Source organism: Artibeus jamaicensis, unplaced genomic scaffold, assembly GCF_021234435.1.
Source record: "Artibeus jamaicensis isolate MK-2021 breed Jamaican fruit bat unplaced genomic scaffold, CSHL_Jam_final scaffold_369, whole genome shotgun sequence".
In the NCBI taxonomy this organism is placed as follows: Eukaryota; Metazoa; Chordata; class Mammalia; order Chiroptera; family Phyllostomidae; genus Artibeus; species Artibeus jamaicensis.
Window position 1 is genome coordinate 40,177,214 of NW_026522042.1, and position 20,502 is coordinate 40,197,715.

Here is a 20,502-nt window from a genome sequence, read left to right on the forward strand (position 1 = left end):
GCCCGCCTGCCTTTTCCACGTCCCTGCCCACTCCTGGCTCAGCCTGGGCACGGTTCTGATTGACTGACTGACTTCTTGCTCATTTAAAACAGACTTTATTTCTTAGAGCAGTTTTAGGTTCACAGCAAAATTGAGCATAAGATGCAGAGATTCCCCCTTTACCTACTGGCCCCACACATGCACCATTTCCCCCATCATCAACATCCCCCACCAAAGTGGTGCATTTGTTACGATTGATGAACCTGCATTGACACATCGTCACCCAATGTTCATAGTTTACTCTCGGGTTCACTCTTGACATTGTATACTCTATGGGTTTGGATAAATTATTATAATGACACACAGTCACCATTATAATATTATTCAGTGTAGCTTCACTGCTGTAAAAATCCTTTGTGCTCCATCTACCTATTCATCTGTCCCTAACCCCTGGCAACTACTGATCTTTTTATATTGTCCATAGTTTTACCTACTTTCTGAAAGTTAAAGGTTTTAAAGCATTTTCTATCAACTAGGTATGAAATGAGACTTAGTGACGGAGAGAAGCCACGGCAACGTTGTTGCTAGGGAAGGGTGTTCATATCTGACAGACTTCGCTTCTGGTTCCCAGGGACGGGAAGTACAACCACGCCGCCTGCTTCGGCCTCCAGCCGGGCTGCCTCCTGCCCAGTGGCAGCCGCATGATGTCTGTGGCAGCCCTTGTGGTGAACTTCTCTCAGCCCCTAGCAGGTCGCCCCTCTCTCCTGAGGCACGACGAGGTGCGGACTTACTTCCATGAATTTGGTCACGTCATGCATCAGATTTGTGCACAGGTGAGTGATCTTGCATGGTGAACCTGCCAGTTGCTTTTCTAGAGGTTTTGTCTCTTCACTGCAGTTGGGTTTCTCACCTTAATACGTTGTTTTCAGAAGCTGACCATGTTCAAGAATTTCACAGGCCTTCTGCAAAAACAAATTTTTTTCTGATTGGGTGCTGTTTCACAATATATTTTACTGCAAGGTGAATTCACTGATGAAAGCATCAACTGAATAGCATCCTGGGAAAAACAAGGCTATCATCATGGAAGGGTTAAAATACTCTACTTTTATTTTTTTTTCCTATGGGAATTTGGTGTAAAATTCACAGATAAGCAACTGCTGTAATCTGTCTCCTCTGTTATTAATGCTGTGTGTAGTTAAATGGTTTTCAACTAGCCCAGATTCTTTACTCCTTTTTAGATAATAAATATTCTGTAATACCGTTCTTTCCTGGCCTCAGATTAAAGCCGTAGATCATGTAGGGTAACCCTGAAGAGAGTTTGCCAGAGCGTGGAGGTGTGCGCACAGTAGACAGCTACTGATTTTTCTTTCTGTCTGCAGGTGAATGGCACATGTCTTCTTAACTTTACAAAGCCATCCAGTAAACTAGGCCCTAACTATTCTAGGGTAAACCATATGAACTTGCTAAACTTAACCACTACTGACATATGAAAGCATCCAGTTCAGTGGTTCAATCTAACAATATTAAAAACTGATGTTAACAGAAATGGAGGGACAGTTTTCCAAACTTGAAATCTCTATATACCTCTGAAGGTAAACTTTAGAAAATAAGCTTTTTATTAGAATAGTTTTAGGTCTGCAGAAAAGTTGCAAAGATAGTACAAAAATTGTCCAGGTACCCCTTCCCCTGACTCCCCTCTGGTTCACATCTTACCATATTATAGTGTGTGTGTCCCAACCCAGAAGCCATCGTTGGCACAGTGCTCTGAACTAAACTCCACACTTTATTTGGATTTTATTAGTTTTTCCCTGACAGCCTTTCTCCATACAGAGGATATTTAAAATTGATGTAATGTCCTCGCTGAACGTAAAAGATTTTTTCAATGGTTTTCAAATGATAATGTCGTGGCATGGCTATGTACTAAGACATAATGAAGTATTCATGGACATGTACTATATGTGAATAACCCTGAATCAGGCAGCAAAAAACCACTGGCTGATATAAGTGGTTTGTGTCATCAGCTCTGAGTCCAAGAATGGTGTTGGCATTGTCTTAGTTCATGTTGCTGTAACAATACTGTAGAGCAGGCAGCTTATCAACAATAGAAATTTCTCACAGCTCTGGAAGCCGAAAGTCCAAGATCCAGATCCTGGCAGATTTGGAGTCTGCTGAGGACCTGCTTTCTGGTTCCAAGGTGGTGCATTCTCACCGTGTCCTCACGTGGCGGAAAGCGCAGGGGTCTCCCTGAGGCCTCTTTCCCGAAGAGACTACTCCCCTTCATTGGGGGCTCCGCCTTCGTGACCTACTCACCTCCCAGGAGCCCCACTTACTACCACCACTTAATTAAGGGTTAGGTTTCAACATACTGATTTGGGGAAGGAACACAAACATAAACATTCAGTCATGGCACCAGTGGTGACATATTTCCCAACATGGTGAACACCCCTTAGGAAGTTTCCCAATGAAAAGGTAACCTTACTTTGATTTACACAGTTGATCCCCAGTCGTTAGTGCCTTGGACATTTAAAGTGTATAAAAAGATTTTGCAAAAACATGTACAATGGAGTTAGTTTCTAGGCTCACTGAATTATAGATTTCTCATTTATTTGAATGTCCCACAGGAAATACGAGAGACATGGAAAACAGGGGACAATTTTTGTTGTCCTGCACATGCAGTTCAACCCCAGACATCCAGCGTCCCTGACCCACAGAGTACCCTCAACTACTGCAGTAGCTAAACATGTACGCACTCACTTCTGAAATACTGCTATCATCTATGTTGAAACACTGCTTATTTCTTTCAACATTTTATCTTGACATCCTGGTGCTTCCATGTTTTATTTTTAAAAAACCAGAGGGAATAGGAATGAATGTTCAGATAAATGAGTCCTAACAAACTGATGCAAACATTTCTGCCCTCTCTTTAACCCAAGCAAAAGAAATCTTTCAGAATAATCTAAATTTTCTTTCTTAGATACTGTTAAAGTCTACAGTATCTAAGAAACCTACAGCAGTAGGATACCTAAAATATTTATTTTCCATTGTATTTCCATTTTCTGGCTGATTTTTTTAAAATTAGAATAAATCTAGTATCCACTTTTCTAAAGTACTTTTATGTGTAATTTAGAAAATTGAAATAAGTTTCTTAATTTTAGACTTATGGGGTATTACTTAGATTATGTAAAATCTAGTTATATACTTCTACGTAGATAAATAACAGTCTGCTTTTAGAAGAGTGGGTCTTCACTTTGGAGGGTCTAAGAACTGAATAAAAATCTGATTTTGGCTGTGCATACCTCTTCCAGAAAAATGCATGTACACTTATACTCTCCCATTTTTACATGGAATTCCGAAGAGCTCACAGGGCTCTTGAAGCCTAGACCATAGTGGATTCCAAGTAACTCCTGGGTTACAGTTTCCTCCTCACTTGGATGTTGATTATCAGCTGATGGCTTCACAAGGAAGTAACTTGGCATCCTCATCACATTCGCTAGAGTAAAACCGATCTTCAAACAGGGTTTTCAGTGCTGTCGGTGCCCGTCCTTGTTTTCGGACTCAGACCCCCATCGTAACCTCAGTATCATACGCTCACCACGGATCCCAATGCAGTTCTCCACAACTCTGTTATTTTCACTGTTTATGTTATTTTTGATCCTTCGAGGTGGCTACTTGGGCAGTACTGGAAAACTTATCTTGGCACTATGTCATTTTAGAGATATTTCACTCGTGACTAAAATATTTTATTTATTTGTTTATTTACTTTTATTTATTCCATCAGTTTGGTGTCTCCTGAAACAGTAGACCCTAGGCGAGGCTTAGTGTGTGCCTCCCCGTGTTCATGAACACGGAATGTGCTGTACAGACAGGCAGCGTGTGAGTCCAGGCCCTTGCTTATTCATCTCACGAGGTTATATTACATTTCTTAGTTGTCTGTTAATCTTTTCAAATGACCTATATGCTTTAAGATTTTTAAGGTAACTATATATTTGGAACCAGTGATCACTACTTTTGTCTTAAAAGAATAGGTACAGTTCTATATATTTGCAGCTTTATAATAATTTCAAAATCTTTTCTAATGACTTGACCTGGATAGTAGTGCATGAGTTTAATGACTTCAGTGTTCAGGAAAACACTCCTGACTTCTCTGAGAAATATACAGTGAGTTAACTATTTGCCGTACATGTTTAGTAGATGGGTTTTTAGCTTGGGCAGCTCATCATTTGCATTCTCCTCAGTGGCAGTTTGCAAGTTTGATGACCAGAAGAGCTCGTTGGAGCTCGTCATAGGGATGTTTGAGTGTGTCAGCAGGAACACCCAGTTTCAAGCATGTAGATGCACTAGTTCTGTCTGTCTGCCATCTCGTCATTCAAGTGAGTTTCACTCCTGTTTTCTTGTGTTTACACTGCAGGGTAGGTAATTTTGAAGATAGCAATCACGAGGTGGTATCTCCAGTGTCTCTTCCTGTTTCACGGGTTTATTGTGGTTTGGGCTCTCAGTAATCACTGGCCTTTTGAACTTACATAGAAAAGAAGTGATGCTTCTTAACAGCCTCCATTGAGACGCCTGTGATGGTCTGTAGGTTAAGAGCATTAATCAGTTTTGGACTGTTAGAGATATTTTAAAGCAACACCTCACAAAGCCTTGTCAGTTAAAATTGAAAGGGGTGGAAAACTAAAACATAATTATTTATGATTTTTAAATACACCACTGATTTGGTTGAAAGACTAATAGAGCATCTCGTCTGATTTAAGTATTTTTTGTTAGATGCTGTTGTACATCAATGTATCCAGTCAGTAAGGCACACTACTGTTATGACGAGAGCACTAGATTACAAATCGTCCGTGTATTTATAGGTCTGGCTGTGTGACTTTGGCAAGTTATTCAACCTCCTGGAGCGACCTCATTCTTCTTACTCTTAAAATGAGGACAATAACAGTTCTTATACCTACTTCCCTGTGGTGCTGGTGAGAGATTAAATGATGTGTAAAAAGGTACTTGAGAAAGCATAAAGTGCCATACATATTTCAAGTATTCTTGTAACTCTGCTTATATATAATTCAGAGCTTTGGAGATCAGTCAGTAGCACACAAGTCATAATTTAAGAGGAGTGGGGAAGTTGCCATGAGGAAAAGTACGGTCACTTAGGGTTTAAGAGAATTCACAAATGCTTACCCTCCATGGATTTTGGGTGAGGACCTGTGGAAGGTGAGTGGAAACCATCAGGCTTCTGTTTGTTTTTGTTTTGTTTTAATGATTACTGCCTACTTAGAAGTTTGATTCCGGAAGTGAGAAGAGAATGGGCAGTTCAGAGTATCCGTAGTGGTAGGAGATTAGCTGAAGAGAAATGTTGGTATGTTATCTTCAGCCTTAACACCAAGGAATAGATGCCTGGGGAGGAAGTTTAGGACAAGCTTGGCCTGACCAGTCAAAATCGTAGTGGTCAGGCAAACCGGGCAAGCTAAGGAGTTGTAGCAGCCAGGATGTACTTAGCACTTTTCACCACCAAACACTGTGTATACTCAGTGCCTTACACTCATTAGTTAATTCTGTCCTTACACTTTTCTGAAGTAGATTTGCCAATCTACTTCTATTATTATACTATTACACTATTACTCCCCCATTTCCAAGTGGGAAAAACTGAGACTTAGAAAGGTGAAATGATGGACCCAGGGTCTGACTGTCTTGCTCTCCACCACTCTATTGCCTGTAACCAGCCATTCTCTGCTCCCTCAGTCCATGCACTGGAGGCCAACGTTAGGTCTGTATCTGGCCGCCCAAGTATGCATTCGTGTTGGAAGGACTTTTTTCTGCTATGTTTCTCAAATGGCACCTCCTCTAAATCAGTGGTCCCCAACCTTTTTGGCACCAGAGACTGGTTTCTTTGAAGAGAGTTTTTCCAGGGACCAGGGTGCAAGGGATGGTTTCAGGATGATTCGAGTACATTACATTCAAGCTCACCTCCTGTTGTGCCGCCCATTCTCTAACCGTTACCAGTCCGTGGCCCAGGGGATGGCGACCCGTGCTCTAAATCAGTCTCATATAAGCTAGTGTAGAATAAATGAGTTTGTGTAACTTCATGCATCCCTCTGTTTAAGTTGACCTCGTAGGTTTCAGTCCTGATAATGTAGTGAATACCTATCAGCAACCTTCTAGCCTTTCCTTCAAGGCTACAACCCACCTTGTACACTATTAGAGTTTCCAACATCAGTGGTAGGATGTCATTTTTGTTATTTTATTGGTTGTGTGTTTATTTGTTTATATATAATACATACTTACTGACCTCACTGGTGTGGCTCAGTGGACTGAGTGCCAGCCTGCGAACCAAAGGGTCGCCAGTTCGATTCCCAGTCAGGGCACATACCTGGATTGCAGGCCAGGTCCCCAGTAGGGGGTGTACAAAAAGCAGCCACACATTGATGTGTCCCTCTCTTTCTTCCTCTCTTCCCCTCGCTCTAAAAATAAATAAATAAAATCTTAAAAAAAAAACACATACTCACATGTATAAATAAAACAAATGCTAAAGTCATAAACCAAATATGATGATCTTTGCATTATTTATTTCTTCTTGGAGACAGGCTATTACTTTTACTTACTGTATGTTTTTCTGTGTTTCTTTTTAAATAATTAGAAAAAAAGCTTTTAAAAGACAAAAAAATATTTAGTTAGCTGTGGCTCTGTAGGGGGACAGTTATTGGTTATCTATTGTGTCTGACATACTAGATATAGCAGGGTAATGTTTAAAAGAAAAAAAAAGGAACTTCTGGCTAAGATGGAAGCATAGATGGAAATACTGTGCCTCCTCGCACAACCAAAATTAAGGACGACAAAGATTTAGAAACAAAAACACAACCGGAACAGACAGAAGATCAAACTGTGCAGAAGTCCGACAGTCATTCATCCAGACTGGTATGAGGGGGTGGAGTCAGCAGCCGGCAGAAAGGGGCTGCAGCAGGAGAAAGTGGTGGCTGCCAGACCCGGGTGCACGGGCAGTGGAGGGCTTGCAGACCCCGGGCGCGGGGCGGAAACGAGCAGACTCAGTGAGGCTCGCAAGGCGGCTGGCTGACCATGGTCACACACTCACAGGCAGATAAAACAGGCAAAAAATAGGCAGTGACACAGACCATGCAACCCAAGGCCCCAGCACCAGGAAATAAAGCCTAAAAGCACCAATTTCACCATAAGTGAAAACACTTGTGGGGGCTGAGGTACCAGAAGAGACTCCTAGCTTCACAGGAAAGTTTGTTTGAGAGACCCACAGGGTCCTAGAACATGCACAAGCCCACTCACCCAGGAACCAGCATCAGAAGGGCCCAATTTGCTTGTGGGAAGTGGCAGAAGGAACTGAAATCCAAGAGAGAGTGGAGCAAGTACCATTGTTCCCTCTCTGACCCCGCCCCCACATACAGTGTCACAACCCAGCAACTGGGTTGCCCCACCCTGGTGATCATCTAAAGCTCCTCCCCTCACCACATAACAGGAGCAACCAGACCCCCCCCCCAAAAAAAATGGCTCAAACAGAAGAACAGATCAAAGCCCCAGAGCTAATACATCTTAAGTGACCAAGAGATAGCCAACCTATCAGAAGCACAGTTCAAAACACTGGTGATCAGGATGCTCACAGAACTGGTTGATTTTGGTCACAAATTACAGGAACAAATGAAGGCTGCACTAAGTGAAATGAAGGAAAATGCACAGGGAACCAATAGTGATGGAAAGAAAACGGACTCAAATCAATGGACTGGACCAGAAGGAAGAAAGAAACAACCGAACAGAAAAGAATGAAGAAACAAGAATTCAAAAAAAATGAGAGGCTTAGGAATCTCCAGGACATCTTTAAATGTTCCAACATCCAAATTATATGGGGTATCAGAAGGGGAAGAGGAACAGCAATAAGTGGAAAAGTTATCTGAACAAATAATAAAAGAGAACTTCCCCAATCTGGCAAAGGAAATAGACTTCCAGGAAATCCAGGAAGCTCAGAGAGTCCCAAAGAAGGTGGACCCAAGAAGAAACACACCAAGGCACATCATCATTACATTAGCCAAGATTAAAATGAAGGAGAGAATCCTAGAAGCAGCAAGCGAGAAGGGGACAGTCACCTACAAAGGAGTTCCCATCAGACTGTCAGCAGATTTCTCAAAAGAGACCTTACAGGCAAGAAGGGGCTGGAAAGAAGTATTCCAAGTCATGAAAGCCAAGGACTTACATCCAAGATTGCTCTACCCAGCAAAGCTTTCATCTAGAAAGGAAGGGCAGATAAAGTGCTTCTCAGATAAGGTCAAGTTGAAGGAGTTCATCATCACCAAGCCCTTATGTGAAATGTTCAAGAGACTTATCTAAGAAAAAGAAGATAAAAAATATGAATAGTAAAAAGTCAGCAAACTCACAGTTATTAACAATGACACCTAAAACAAAAGCAACTAAGAGGGCGGCTAAAACAGGAGCAGAGCCACAGAAATAGAGATCACATGAAGGGTTAGCAACAGGAGAGTGGGAGGAGGAGAGGCAGGGAGAAGGTACAGAGAATAAGTAGCATAGACAGGGGAGGGCAAGAACAGTGTGGGAAATGTAGAAGCTAAAGAACTTATGACACATGGACATGAATGAAAGGGGGGGCATGTGGGGGGAGGGGGTGTGCTGGGTGGAGGGGAATGAAGGGAAAATGGTACAACTGTAATGGCATAATCAATAAAATATATTATAAAAAGAGAAAAAAGGGCCTTGAATGTTTACAGTTTAGTTTAAGGACATGAAATTAAAAAAATTAGAAGTATTTAAAAAAATGTACACTTTAAAATAATATTCTTTAAATACATACTGCTTAAATTAATATATATTTGTATATTGTTTAATAATATTTAAACATTTTAAATATTGAAAATAAGATTTACTATTTAAGCATTGATATATGTCAAGTATTTGCTATTTCATATGTAAATATTAAGTATGTAAACAATATTTAAATAATATTATTAAACAGTATTATTAAGTGATACAAATATTTATGAAGTATTGAAAGAAGAGAGTGGTGAGATGATGTGAGGCTAAGAGGTCAGGTCCAGCATAAGAAGAGAAAATCCCTTACCAGTTGTTTAGGGCTCGTTCATGCAGAAGCGTTCTCCTCACAGCTTCATTTATTTCACAAATGTTTGTTGACCATCAACAACTCTCTCTGCAGGCGCTAGATTTTGGTGATACAGTGGTTAATAAGTTATGTGTACTTTCCAACCTTCTTAGCATCTGAGTTTGAATAGTACTTTTATTTGTTTATATGTAAAAAGAAGCAATTTCAGTCTAAGAAGTAGTAGTCAGGAAGGTATAGGCATTTTGGGAGTACGCCTATGAATTTAAAATACAGTGCTCAAGACTCCTGCAGATTATTGGTTGTTTCACGTATCTTTAAAATGATGGCAGTGATACTGAACTGTTGAACTATAGGCTGTTGTGAAGATTAACAAAAATATTAAGCCCTGACTGGTGTAGCTCAGTGGATTGAGCATGGGCTATGAACCAAAGGGTCACCTGGGTTGCAGGCCAGGGCCCCAATGGGGGGCAGGGGGGGCGCATGAGAGGCAACCACACACTGATGTTTCTCATCCTCTCCCTCTAAAAATAAATAAAATCTTTTTTTTTTAAAGTTAAATGTTATTCAGGTTCTCCCTATTACTATTATTCCAGTGATTGCTATGTACACATGAAGTTGAAAGTATGACTTCTAATTATTATGGCAAAGCCCTACAAGACAGTAGCACTTTTTCTTTTCTATTTTTTAAAAGTATTTTATTGATTATGTTATTACAGTTGTCCTGGCTTTTTCTCCCTTTCCCCCCTTGACCCAACACCCACTATGCCCTCAGGCAATCCCCTCACCATTGGTCATGGCCATGGGTCATGTGTATAAGTTATTTGGCTACTCCCTTTCTGGTACTGTGCTTTACAGCCCAATGGTTATTCTGTAACTACTTATTTGTACTTCTTAAACACCTTACCTCTTAACCCATTGCCCACACTCCCCTCCTATCTGGCAGCCATCAGAACAGTCTTCGTATCCATGATTCTGTCTCTGTTCTTGTTTGCTTAGTTTGTTTTTTATATTCAATTGTTGATAGAGATGCATTAATTGCCATTTTATTGTTTATAGTTTTTACCTTTTTCTTAAATAAGTCCCTTTAACATTTCATATAATAGTGGTTTAGTGATGATGAACTCCTTTAGTCTTTTCTTCTCTGGGAAGCTCTTTATCTGCCCTTTGATTAATGATAGCTTTGCTGGGTAGAGCAGTCTTCACTGTAGGTCCCTGCTTTTCATGATTTTGACTATTTCTTCCCAATCCCTTCTAGCCTGCAAAGTTTCTTTTGAGAAATCAGCTGACAGTCTTATGGGAACTCCCCTCCAGGTAGCTAATTTCCCTTCTCTTGCTACTTTTAAGATTCTCTCTTTATCTTTAACCTTTGACATTTTATTTTTATTTTTTTTTAACTTTTTTTTTATTGATTATGCCATTACATGTGCTCTATTCCCCCCTCCATTCCCCTCCACCCTGCATACCCCTCCCCACCATTTCCCCCTTTAGTTCATGAACACGTGTCTCAAATTCTTTAGATTCTGTATTTCCCCTGCTATTCTTACCCTCCCCCCCCTATCTATTTTCTATCTACTGTCTATGCTACTTATTTTCGGTACCTTCTCCCCCCTTCCCCTCCTCCCACTCCCCTGTTGCTAACCCTCCATGAGATCTTCATTTCTATGGTTCTGCTCCTGATCTAGCTGTCCTCTTAGTTTGCTTTTGTTTTAGGTGTGGTTCTTACTAACTGTGAGTTTGCTGTCCTTTCACTGTTCATCTTTTTTATCTTCTTTTTCTTAGGTATGTCCCTTTAACATTTCATATAATAAGGGCTTGGTGATGATGAACTCCTTGAATTTGATCTTATCTGAGAAGCACTTTATCTGTCCTTCCATTCTAAATGAAAGTTTTGCTGAAAGTTTTGCAATCTTGGTTGTAGATCTTTGGTTTTCATGACTTGGAATACTTCTTTCCAGCCCCTTCTTGCCTGTAAGGTCTCTTTGGAGAAATCAGCTGACAGTCTGATGGGAACTCCTTTGTAGGTGACTGTCCCCTTAGCTCTTGCTGCCTCTAGGATTCTCTCCTTCATTTTAACCTTGGCTAATGTAATTCTGATGTGCCTTGGTGTGTTCCTTCTTGGGTCCAACTTCTTTGGGACTCTCTGAGCTTCCTGGATTTCTTGGAAGTCTATTTCCTTTGCCATCTTGGGGAAATTCTCCTTTATTATTTGTTCAAATAAGTTTTCCACTGGTGGCTGTTCCTTTCCCCCTTCTGGTACCCCTATAATTCGAATGTTGGAACGTTTAAAGATGTCCTGGAGGTTCCTAAGCTTCTCCTCATTTTTCTGAATTCTTATTTCTTCATTCCTTTCTGTTTGATCATTTTTTTCTTCCTTCTGATCCACTCCCTTGATTTGAGTCCCAATTTTCTTTCCATTACTATTGGTATTCTTTGTATCACCATTCATTTCAATTAGTTTAGCTTACATATGTTTCTCTAATTTGTGACTAAAATCCACCAGTTCTGTAAGGATCCTGATAACCAGTGTTTTGAACTGTGCATCTGAAAGACTGGCTATTTCTTCATCACTTAGGTCTATCGGTTCTGGGGCTCTGAGTTGTCCTAGAGCCATTTTTGGTCTGTTCGCGCTGTTAAGTGAGTGGAGCGAAGCCTTAGTTGTTTACCAGGACAGGGAGACCCAGGTCGCTGGTTTGTGACGCTGTGTGTGGGGGCATGGTCAGAGAGGGAGCAATGGCGGTCCCCTCTGCTAGCCCAGCGCATCCAGTCACTCCGCACGCCTGGGGTTTATCCAATCGGAATTGTGCGAGCCTGCTGCCCCGCGCCGGCTTCCCTTCTCACTGGCTTCTCCGCACGTAAATGCCCGCGACCGACCAACCGACTGACCGACCGCCGCGCCTCTTCCCTGTGCGCTCTGGCAGCCAGCTCGCTCGCGATCAGCGCCCTCGGTTGCCGCCTGCGCGCACCGCGCACCGCCCCGGGAATTTTTTCTTGCTAACCTGCTCCGCTGCTGGCCTCGCTCCTCGTACCGGTCCAGCTGAGTATCTAGTTGTCCTTTGGACTCCGTATTGTCGATTTTTCGTGTGGCTTGGTTGTGACTGCTGTTAAAAATAGTTGTTCTTAGATTTGGTTGTGCACAGAGGCGAGGTCGTTCCTCCACCTACGTCTCCATCTTGGTGGAAGTCCCTAACCTTTGACATTTTAATTTTGATGTGTTTTGCAGTGGACCTCTGCATCCATCTTGTTAGGGACTCTCTGTGCTTCCTGGACTTGAATGACTATTTCCCTCACCAAATTAGGGAAGTTTCCCTTCATTATTTTTCAAATAGATTTTCAATTTCTTGCTCTTTCTCCTCTCTTTCTGATACCCCTATGATGCAAATGTTGGACTTTTTGGAGTTGTCCCAGAGGCTGCTTACACTATCCTCGGCTTTTGGGATTTTTTTTCTTATTCTAATTGGTTGGTTTTTATCTTCTTTATGTTCCAAATCATTGATTCTCAGCTTCATCTACTCTACTGTTCTGTAAATTGTTCTTTATTTCAATGAATGTATCCTTCTTTTCTGACTGCATCATTTTTATGCAGCTGGCCAAGTTTTGGGCTGGGTCTCATAGCTCTCAAGATATCTCTCCCAAATGTTTATCTACCACACGTGGGTGTCAGACGAGCCCGCTTCACATCTGCACCCCTACTACCAGTCGGGATGGAGGCCATTTCTTTAGTTCTGTAGGTGTCAGATTTCCAGTCAACTTGATTTCTGACGGTTCTGAGTTATTCTGTATTGTAGAGATAATTTCAGTGGGGTTGCACAAAGAGACAAGCCATGTCTGCCTATGCCACCATCTTGACCAGACGTCTCACACTGTTTTTTTTAATGCCTTGCTATATAAATGTCTCCATCATTCTTGGTTTAGGGCTACATCAGACATGGCATGGTATGGAATGACTGCTAAAAAATCAATAGGGAATCACCTCCGACAGCCAAGGTCATTTCTCCTGAGGCCTGTTCATTTTCCTAAACATGATACACTTATGGATTTCAGCAAATGCCTTTTCTTTGATCTGGGATTTGCTCTCATGAAAATAACACTTTAGTTTAACCACTAAAAGCCACTGGTCTCTTAATTATATAGAAAAATCCCATAGGACTTTGGTCCTTAAATACAACATTTTCACATGAGTTTTAGAGCTTTAGTTTATATAATTTCCTCCAGCTCTCACTGCATTGTATGAATTGAGAAGTTTCTACAACACCAAGTCATCTTTATAAAAACCTATAATGGAGTATATTTTAGGCATCCTATTGTCTGTTTAAAAAGATAATACAGAAAAATCTTATAGTTTTAGACAATTTTGTCCTTTTAAGAACTTATAACTAAACAGAAATCAAAGTTTACATTGTTTTTCTAGGCTTTTATTATCAAAATATTTCCTGCATCAGTAATGCCCAGAACGTTTTGAAGTGTCACCTGCAAAAATAATTTGTTAATTTGATTATTTTGTGTTTATTTTATAGTACTCTGCTTTATCTGGGAAGTATATTAGCATCGATAGTTACTATGGCTCAGCCCTGGCTGGTGTAGCTCAGTGGATTGAGTGCTGGCCTTCCAACCAAAGGGTCACTGGTTCAGTTCCCAGTCAGGGCACACATGCTTGGATTGTGGGCCAGGTCCTCAGTTGGGGCATGCAAGAGGCAACCACACATGATGTTTCTCTCCCTCTCTTTCTTCCCGTCTTCCCTCTGCCTAAAAAGAAATAAAATCTTTAAAAATAATAATTACTGTAGCTCATAAGTGACTGTATTTGACACCCTCCAATTATTCATATTGAAAACTATGTAAAGTACTTTTTAGGGTTCTTTGGGACCCATAGTTTAAAACGGGGTCATGTTTTCTAAATGTTCACAGTGAATGATAACTCAGCAGCCATGCCATTTTGCATGTCTGTCCCCCATCAGCTGCTAGAGCCTAAGACAGTGGCTGACTGGATTCCTTTCTGTTTAGATTTAGTTGTTTGCTAGAAATTGAGCTGTACTCCTCATCTGAGAACTATTTAAATTATATTGCCCAAAGGGCACATAGGGAAACAGCGTGACAGACTTTCGGGAAATTAGTAAGCAGCAGTTATTTTTAGCTTTTACTCCTTGCAAACATTTCCTTTTGTTCTTTAGAAGACATTGTTCATCTGTTCATTCACTTGCTGTGCTCTCTCCCCCATGAGATGGCTTAGATAGAATAAACTCTCTCTTTTCTCTTCTGCATGGCATAACTGTTCACTCTTATTTTAATCCACTTTAACTCATGACATACTCATTAGTTCATGTTTTTCTGCGTTCTCAAACACCACCACCAACACACACATGGATTTTGTTGTTATTTGGGGTTGATTTTCCCCCTCATCTGCAAATACTGACTGAGAAATAATCAGACAAGCAGGATATACAAAACGTATATTTTTGTTTCTATATAAATATGTGTATATGTACACATTTATATATTTAAAATGTATGGCGGTAACTGATGGTGTGATTTTGCCTTTATTTGCTGTTAGTACTTTTGTTTAAACTATAATCTTTAGAAAATTATGCAGTTAGCACTACAGAATCCCAGGTCCAGCATACATGGTTATGAAGGCTGGCATTTTCATGTCAGCCTCAGGTTTGGTCTTTGAAAAATCTTCAGGTATACATAGAGGAAGTCGGATTTCTACAGAAGCATGCTGAAACCACACTTACTCTTCACATAAAGGCAAATTTGATAGAATTTTTCTGCTTTAGATCCCTTCTAAGAAAACTCGGTCATTTTGTAATGTTTTTTAGCCTTTCATTTTATTTTTCACTTTTCCCCCATAAGACAAAGAGGCATTACTGCAGTTGTGGTTACAATTGCGGGTTCTGGAGGCAGACCACATGGTTTCAAATCCTAGTTCTTTTGCTAATTGCGGTGTGCCTCAGTCCTTGTCTCAAACGTGGAGATTACAGTGTTTACTTCATACACTTGCTTTGGAATTCAAATCAGATAATTCATATAAAGACCTAGCATAATGTTTGGCATAGTAAAGTTTCAATAGATGTTGGCTGTTATAACTATTATATAACTCTGTTTTATCTAAATGTAGGATCAGTTATTTTAGAAGATTATATTTGAGAAAGAGGCAAGATATTCAGTTTTTTGGAACCCTTCTTCTGTAAGAATTTTTTATTAGGATGTCCTCAAACACAGGTGGCCCATTCCAACACCCACTGATTTCAGTTTCCTTTGGCCCTTTGGGATTTGCAACTCTTCACATCTAGAATCAGCACAATTATAATGGGAAGTCAAGCAAAACACTTCTTTGTGCATAAAGAGAGGAAGGCGGAATGTGAGATGGCGTTGACATCTGTGCTTCTGCCCTGGGCCAAGAGCTGATTTGGTTATTTGCAGCTGAGTCGGCATCCCATCTGCTCCCTTCTCCGGTGGTTCAGTCCTTCTTCCTCCCCCTACCCTCTAAGCCCTGGGGATGATGAAGTCAGGGAGCAAAGACTGGGATCTAAAGGTTCTGAAGTGGAAAACAAGATAGAGGTTCAGGGAAAGAGAACAAAATGATAAGCCCCCCCCCCCCATGACCCTGCTGGTGAAATGTTGTCTCCTCTGCTAGTGGCAGGCTTACAAAAATTCTTTGGATGGTATGAAGGTTAAAAAACAGCAGCCTGTTCTAGTGAAGTCCCATCTTTCTGCTCAAGAGCTTTTCTGACTTCTGATTCCACAATTTACCAAGCATTCCTTTAAAAAAAAAAACAACTTTATTTTTAAAATCTTAGCCTAGACCCTCAGAAGTACTTTATTTTTACAAGGTGTCAATGTAAGAAACGTCTAAACCTATAGAGAATTTTTTATAAGAATTTGTTTGAGCCAAATTGAAGATATGCCAGGAAACATAATCTCAAATGCTCCCTGCAAATGACAGTTCTGAAGTTCTTTTAGTATGTTTGGAATTAAGGAAGGAAGGAAGGAAGGAAGATTACATGAAGGTGAGAGAAAGCATGGTGGGAAATCTCTGTGATAACATTACAGGATGGTAAACAGATTATATTCTCTCCCCCTCTCTCTCTCATTTATTCACTTAGAGAGAGGAAAGGGGAGAGAGGAGAACAACAATCACTTGTTGTTCCAATCAAAGATGCATTCATCGGTCGATTCTCATATGTGCCTTCACTGAGGATTGAGCCCGCAACCTTGGCCTATTGAGACAATGCTCTAACCAACTGAGCTCCCTGGCCAGGGCCATGCGCTGTCTAGATGGCGGTCTTCTGAGGGGTCTGAAAAAGAGGCATTTCAAGGTGTATTAACCTAGATGCACAGAAACAATGGACAGGGCTTGCTTAAGACAAAAGTAACCTTTTACTAAGGAAGTTAGAGGCCTGGGGCGAGACTACCCACTTTAATCTACCCAGTTAGGAATTTATGATCAGATCACCCTCTGAGGTTACTTTTGGTCACTGACTTATTATAGCACCCCTTTCTCATTCACAGAGGGCTGCTTTAACTTTTTAGTGTATTCTTTATTTCTCGTTTCCTTTCGCTGCATTATCTTACCTCTCTTGCCAACTAATATATAGCCCTAACTCCCACTGAAATGGCTTCTCATTTTTAAGGTAACATCTTCTGCCCAATCTGCGAGGTACAACTCAGACTTTCCATAAATATGGTTATCTTAGACCCACTCATTTAAAGTTGAGAATACAAAACATCACATGTACTCAAAGAGTATCTGTTGTGTTGTTATTGAACTCTGTAATACATTTTGACTAAAATTTAAGTAGTTAAGCAGTAGAGAAAAATCAGTGTGGAAATCATGATTTTTTTTCAGTTATAATTGATGAATAAATGTTCCATATTTGTTTATAATTCAAAAGAATGTTACTTCAATATAGAGTAGTTTGGGGGGTTATTTTTCATGCTGCTTGGCTGCTGTGTTTTATTTTCATTCAAGTTTGAGGTTTTCTAACCCTTCATTAAAAGGAATAGTTGACTCTGATTGTGACTTAAGTTTTAGAGAATCTTGTTTATAAAATACATCACCTATTTCTTTCTCAGTGTTTTCTTAAAGACCTCTATGTTTACTTTCTAGACTGATTTTGCACGATTTAGTGGAACAAATGTGGAAACAGACTTCGTAGAAGTACCGTCACAAATGCTTGAAAACTGGGTGTGGGACATTGATTCCCTCCGAAAACTGTCAAAACATTATAGAGATGGAAGACCTATTACAGATGATCTGCTGGAAAAACTTGTTGCTTCAAGACTGGTCAACACAGGTAAAACTTGTAATTTTAGAGAAGGAAAATAAATTAGAATTGCTTAATAGAAAATTGCTGGCATCTCCCATAGAACTAGTTCCCTTGTAATAACAATGGTGCCCTAAGAATGCTAATATATGCAAGACCACTAAATGTATTGGAATACCAAACCCTGGGATTATGTCCAAGAAAAAAAATACAGCTACTTGTAAATCTTAAGTGAGATGTTTTGCTTCCATTTTGTAATGAGTACTGCAGGAATCAGTTTTGAAATCTATCATCCTGTGATATTAGAACACATAGTTCTCTTCTACAAAACCTGCCCAAACATTCTCATGTTCTTAGGTCTTCTGACCTTGCGCCAGATTGTTCTGAGCAAAGTTGATCAGTCTCTCCATACCAACACCGCGCTGGATGCTGCGAGTGAATATGCCAAATACTGCACAGAAATTTTGGGTGTTGCAGCTACTCCAGGTATGTAAATACTGTTCTGACTTGAGTTCATTTTTCCTGTGTAGTGCAGGGTAATCTCACACCGCCAAGGGCAGGTCAAGTGTGTCGGGCAGATTACCTAATGTAATTTGTTTCTGACTTCTATAATCAGGCCGTGACTTTCAGGTAAGCGTACTCTGTCCATAGTATGAGTTATCCTGTCCAAATGTGCTGGGAGGAAAGGTGGCTCCAGCTCTTGCAGCATTTTAGCGTAATCAAGTATGAGCAATTGGCCTCCACCCTGGAGCACAGAAAGTCAGTCACAGTGGGCAGTGCCCGCCCAACTCCTCCCTCCTGCTGTGCACCCTGACTTCCCAATGCTGTCAGTGAGCACCTAGCAGAAGGGGCCGTTTTAGAGAGAAGCAAGGCTGCCCGGTTTCTGGCTCTGCTTCTGAGATGAGTTGGACTTAGTGGTCTCCCACCTGACACTTGTGAGATTCCTGTGGGTGGGTGGGTAGCAGCACACACATGTGCTTACATTTATATTTATATATTTGAACCTAACATGCAATTGTATTTACATGCAGTTAAGACTTTTTTCACCAATAAGTTGTTATATAGATGAATTGGTCATATTTATAAAGACAGTGAAGGTCAGACTAGTCACCGAGGCTTTGTGCTTCTTTCTGTGGCCTGTTTACAGTGGACCGGGCAGCAACTCTACGCCTCGTGCCACTTTGACACAGTCCTTTTAAAGTAGCCCTAAAGGTAGATTAAATTGGTAAAATCTTTTTAGCTTTTCAAGTAAAGTGTTCATTTTCCACGATTATGAACCTAAAAATAAGTGCCACTCTCACACACTTTAGATGTAAAAATGTGTGACAAAGAATAGGCTCGCTGTTGGGGTATTTGTAGAACTCATGTGTGTCTAAGGCCTGAGAAAGGACTGAGGGATTCTGAAACTCTGAGCTGTCCTGTGGGTGTGGACGGAGTCTCTGAAACCACTGTTCGGCATTCCAGCGCTAAGGGCCGAAACCAGCCCTCAGGTTGAGCCGTCACTGGAGAGAAGTTTGTAAACATCTTGGCCAAGGGCACACAGAAACCCAGGGTGTACTGCAGGTGAAATCCTATCTCCCTGTCCTCCCACAGCAGGGCTCCCGTAGGGAAACCTTACCTAGCTGATAACCTGGTAATTAACATTTGCCATCACATTGATTGAAATGTATCTTTCTTTAAAGGCACAAATATGCCAGCTACTTTCGGACATTTGGCAGGGGGATATGATGGCCAATATTATGGATATCTGTGGAGTGAAGTGTTTTCCATGGACATGTTTTATAGCTGTTTTAAAAAAGAAGGAATAATGAATCCAGAGGTATTGTATTTTTCCCTCTTTTTGTTAATTTTGTAGTTGTTTTCTCCCCTTGAACACCTAGTGTAAAATTGTTATTACACCTACATATTAAAGTAAGAGATTTGGTAATAGCTTTTAACTTTAAAGTCTTGCATCTTCTTAAATCATCACATACCAAGTTGCAGCAAGTGATTAACTTTCAGTCTATAAGTTTAAAAAAAGCCTACTGCATTTTCTTGCTTATTAGCATTCCAATATATTACATAATTAAAATTCATAATTCATTTAATTATTGCATAATTAAAATGCATAAAAGCTTTGTTTATAACTTGCACATTTATAGCTGCTAGTTTTGACATGTGCTGTGCAGTCTTTTGGCTTTATAGGTGATTGGGTAAGAAAGCTAAACTCCTTCCTGATATTCACAGTCTGTTTACATTTTGATATTCTCTACACGCTTTCCTTATGCATTTTCTGCGGGAGACACCCTTTCTCTGTGGCCCACATACCCCACCTACAGCACAGTTTGTAACCTAAATGCCTTCGGGTAACTTAAGCTGCTTCATTAACCTGAGCCATCTTTCCGTGTACAGCGCATTGACTGCCAGGTGGCTGCCAGCCAAGCCTTCCTGAGTTACAGTCCCCCGGCCTCCGCTCTTGTAGAAGACTCAGCTGTCAGATTTTTTTCTAGGGCCAATACATTTTCCAGTGTGTTTTTCATTCTGTTTGATTCAGAAACTAGAAAAACAAATTATCAAAATCAGGCTCTCTCTGCTTATTTCAACCAACTGATGTGTTCCTCAAACTTTATGTCTCAGGATTACATAGTATGCACTAAAATACATTGATGTAATTTAGACTACTATCCCTCCCACCCCACTACCACCACCACCACCACCACAGCAACAAAAATAACAATAGTAATGAAAAAACCCACCTCTAGGGTACTTTCATTCTGTATACTAACCTTTCAATCACTGTCTTCCATCCCACCCTGCATGAGCTGTTATTTCCCTTTAAATCTCCTTCCATTCCCTGGCTACCTCATTTATGATGGCAATGGCCAGCCCCTGACTTCTGCATGACCTTCAGACAGTGCCCAGCCCTGGATTCCTCCACCATGGCATGGAGTGATGCTGCCCTTGGGATTCAGAGTGTTCTGGGGAAGATCGTATGACTCCATTAACATGCCCAGCTACAAAGTCATGCTGTCCGAGCTGCACTGGAAACCGTGTGGCTCGGCAGTCCTGCTCCAGTTCCCTTGTTGTGTTCCCCCAAGTCCCCACCGCCTCTCTCTCCTCTGGTGATCCCTGCTCTCTACTGAGAAAATTAAGATCACTGAGAGTGAGTGCCTTCATCTTTCTTTTTCTCCTACA

At 40.8% G+C, this 20,502-nt stretch overlaps 1 protein-coding gene across 1 annotated transcript in view; it reads left to right on the top strand.

Moving 5' to 3' along the window:
• Positions 1–20,502, top strand: part of NLN (neurolysin) — an 81,713-nt gene that overhangs the window by 51,807 nt on the left and 9,404 nt on the right. The window contains exons 9-12 of the mRNA XM_037150768.2: positions 611–812; positions 17,172–17,358; positions 17,686–17,814; positions 19,011–19,147. Of these exons, the coding sequence (XP_037006663.2) occupies positions 611–812; positions 17,172–17,358; positions 17,686–17,814; positions 19,011–19,147 (655 nt within the window). The remainder of the gene's footprint in view (positions 1–610; positions 813–17,171; positions 17,359–17,685; positions 17,815–19,010; positions 19,148–20,502) is intronic.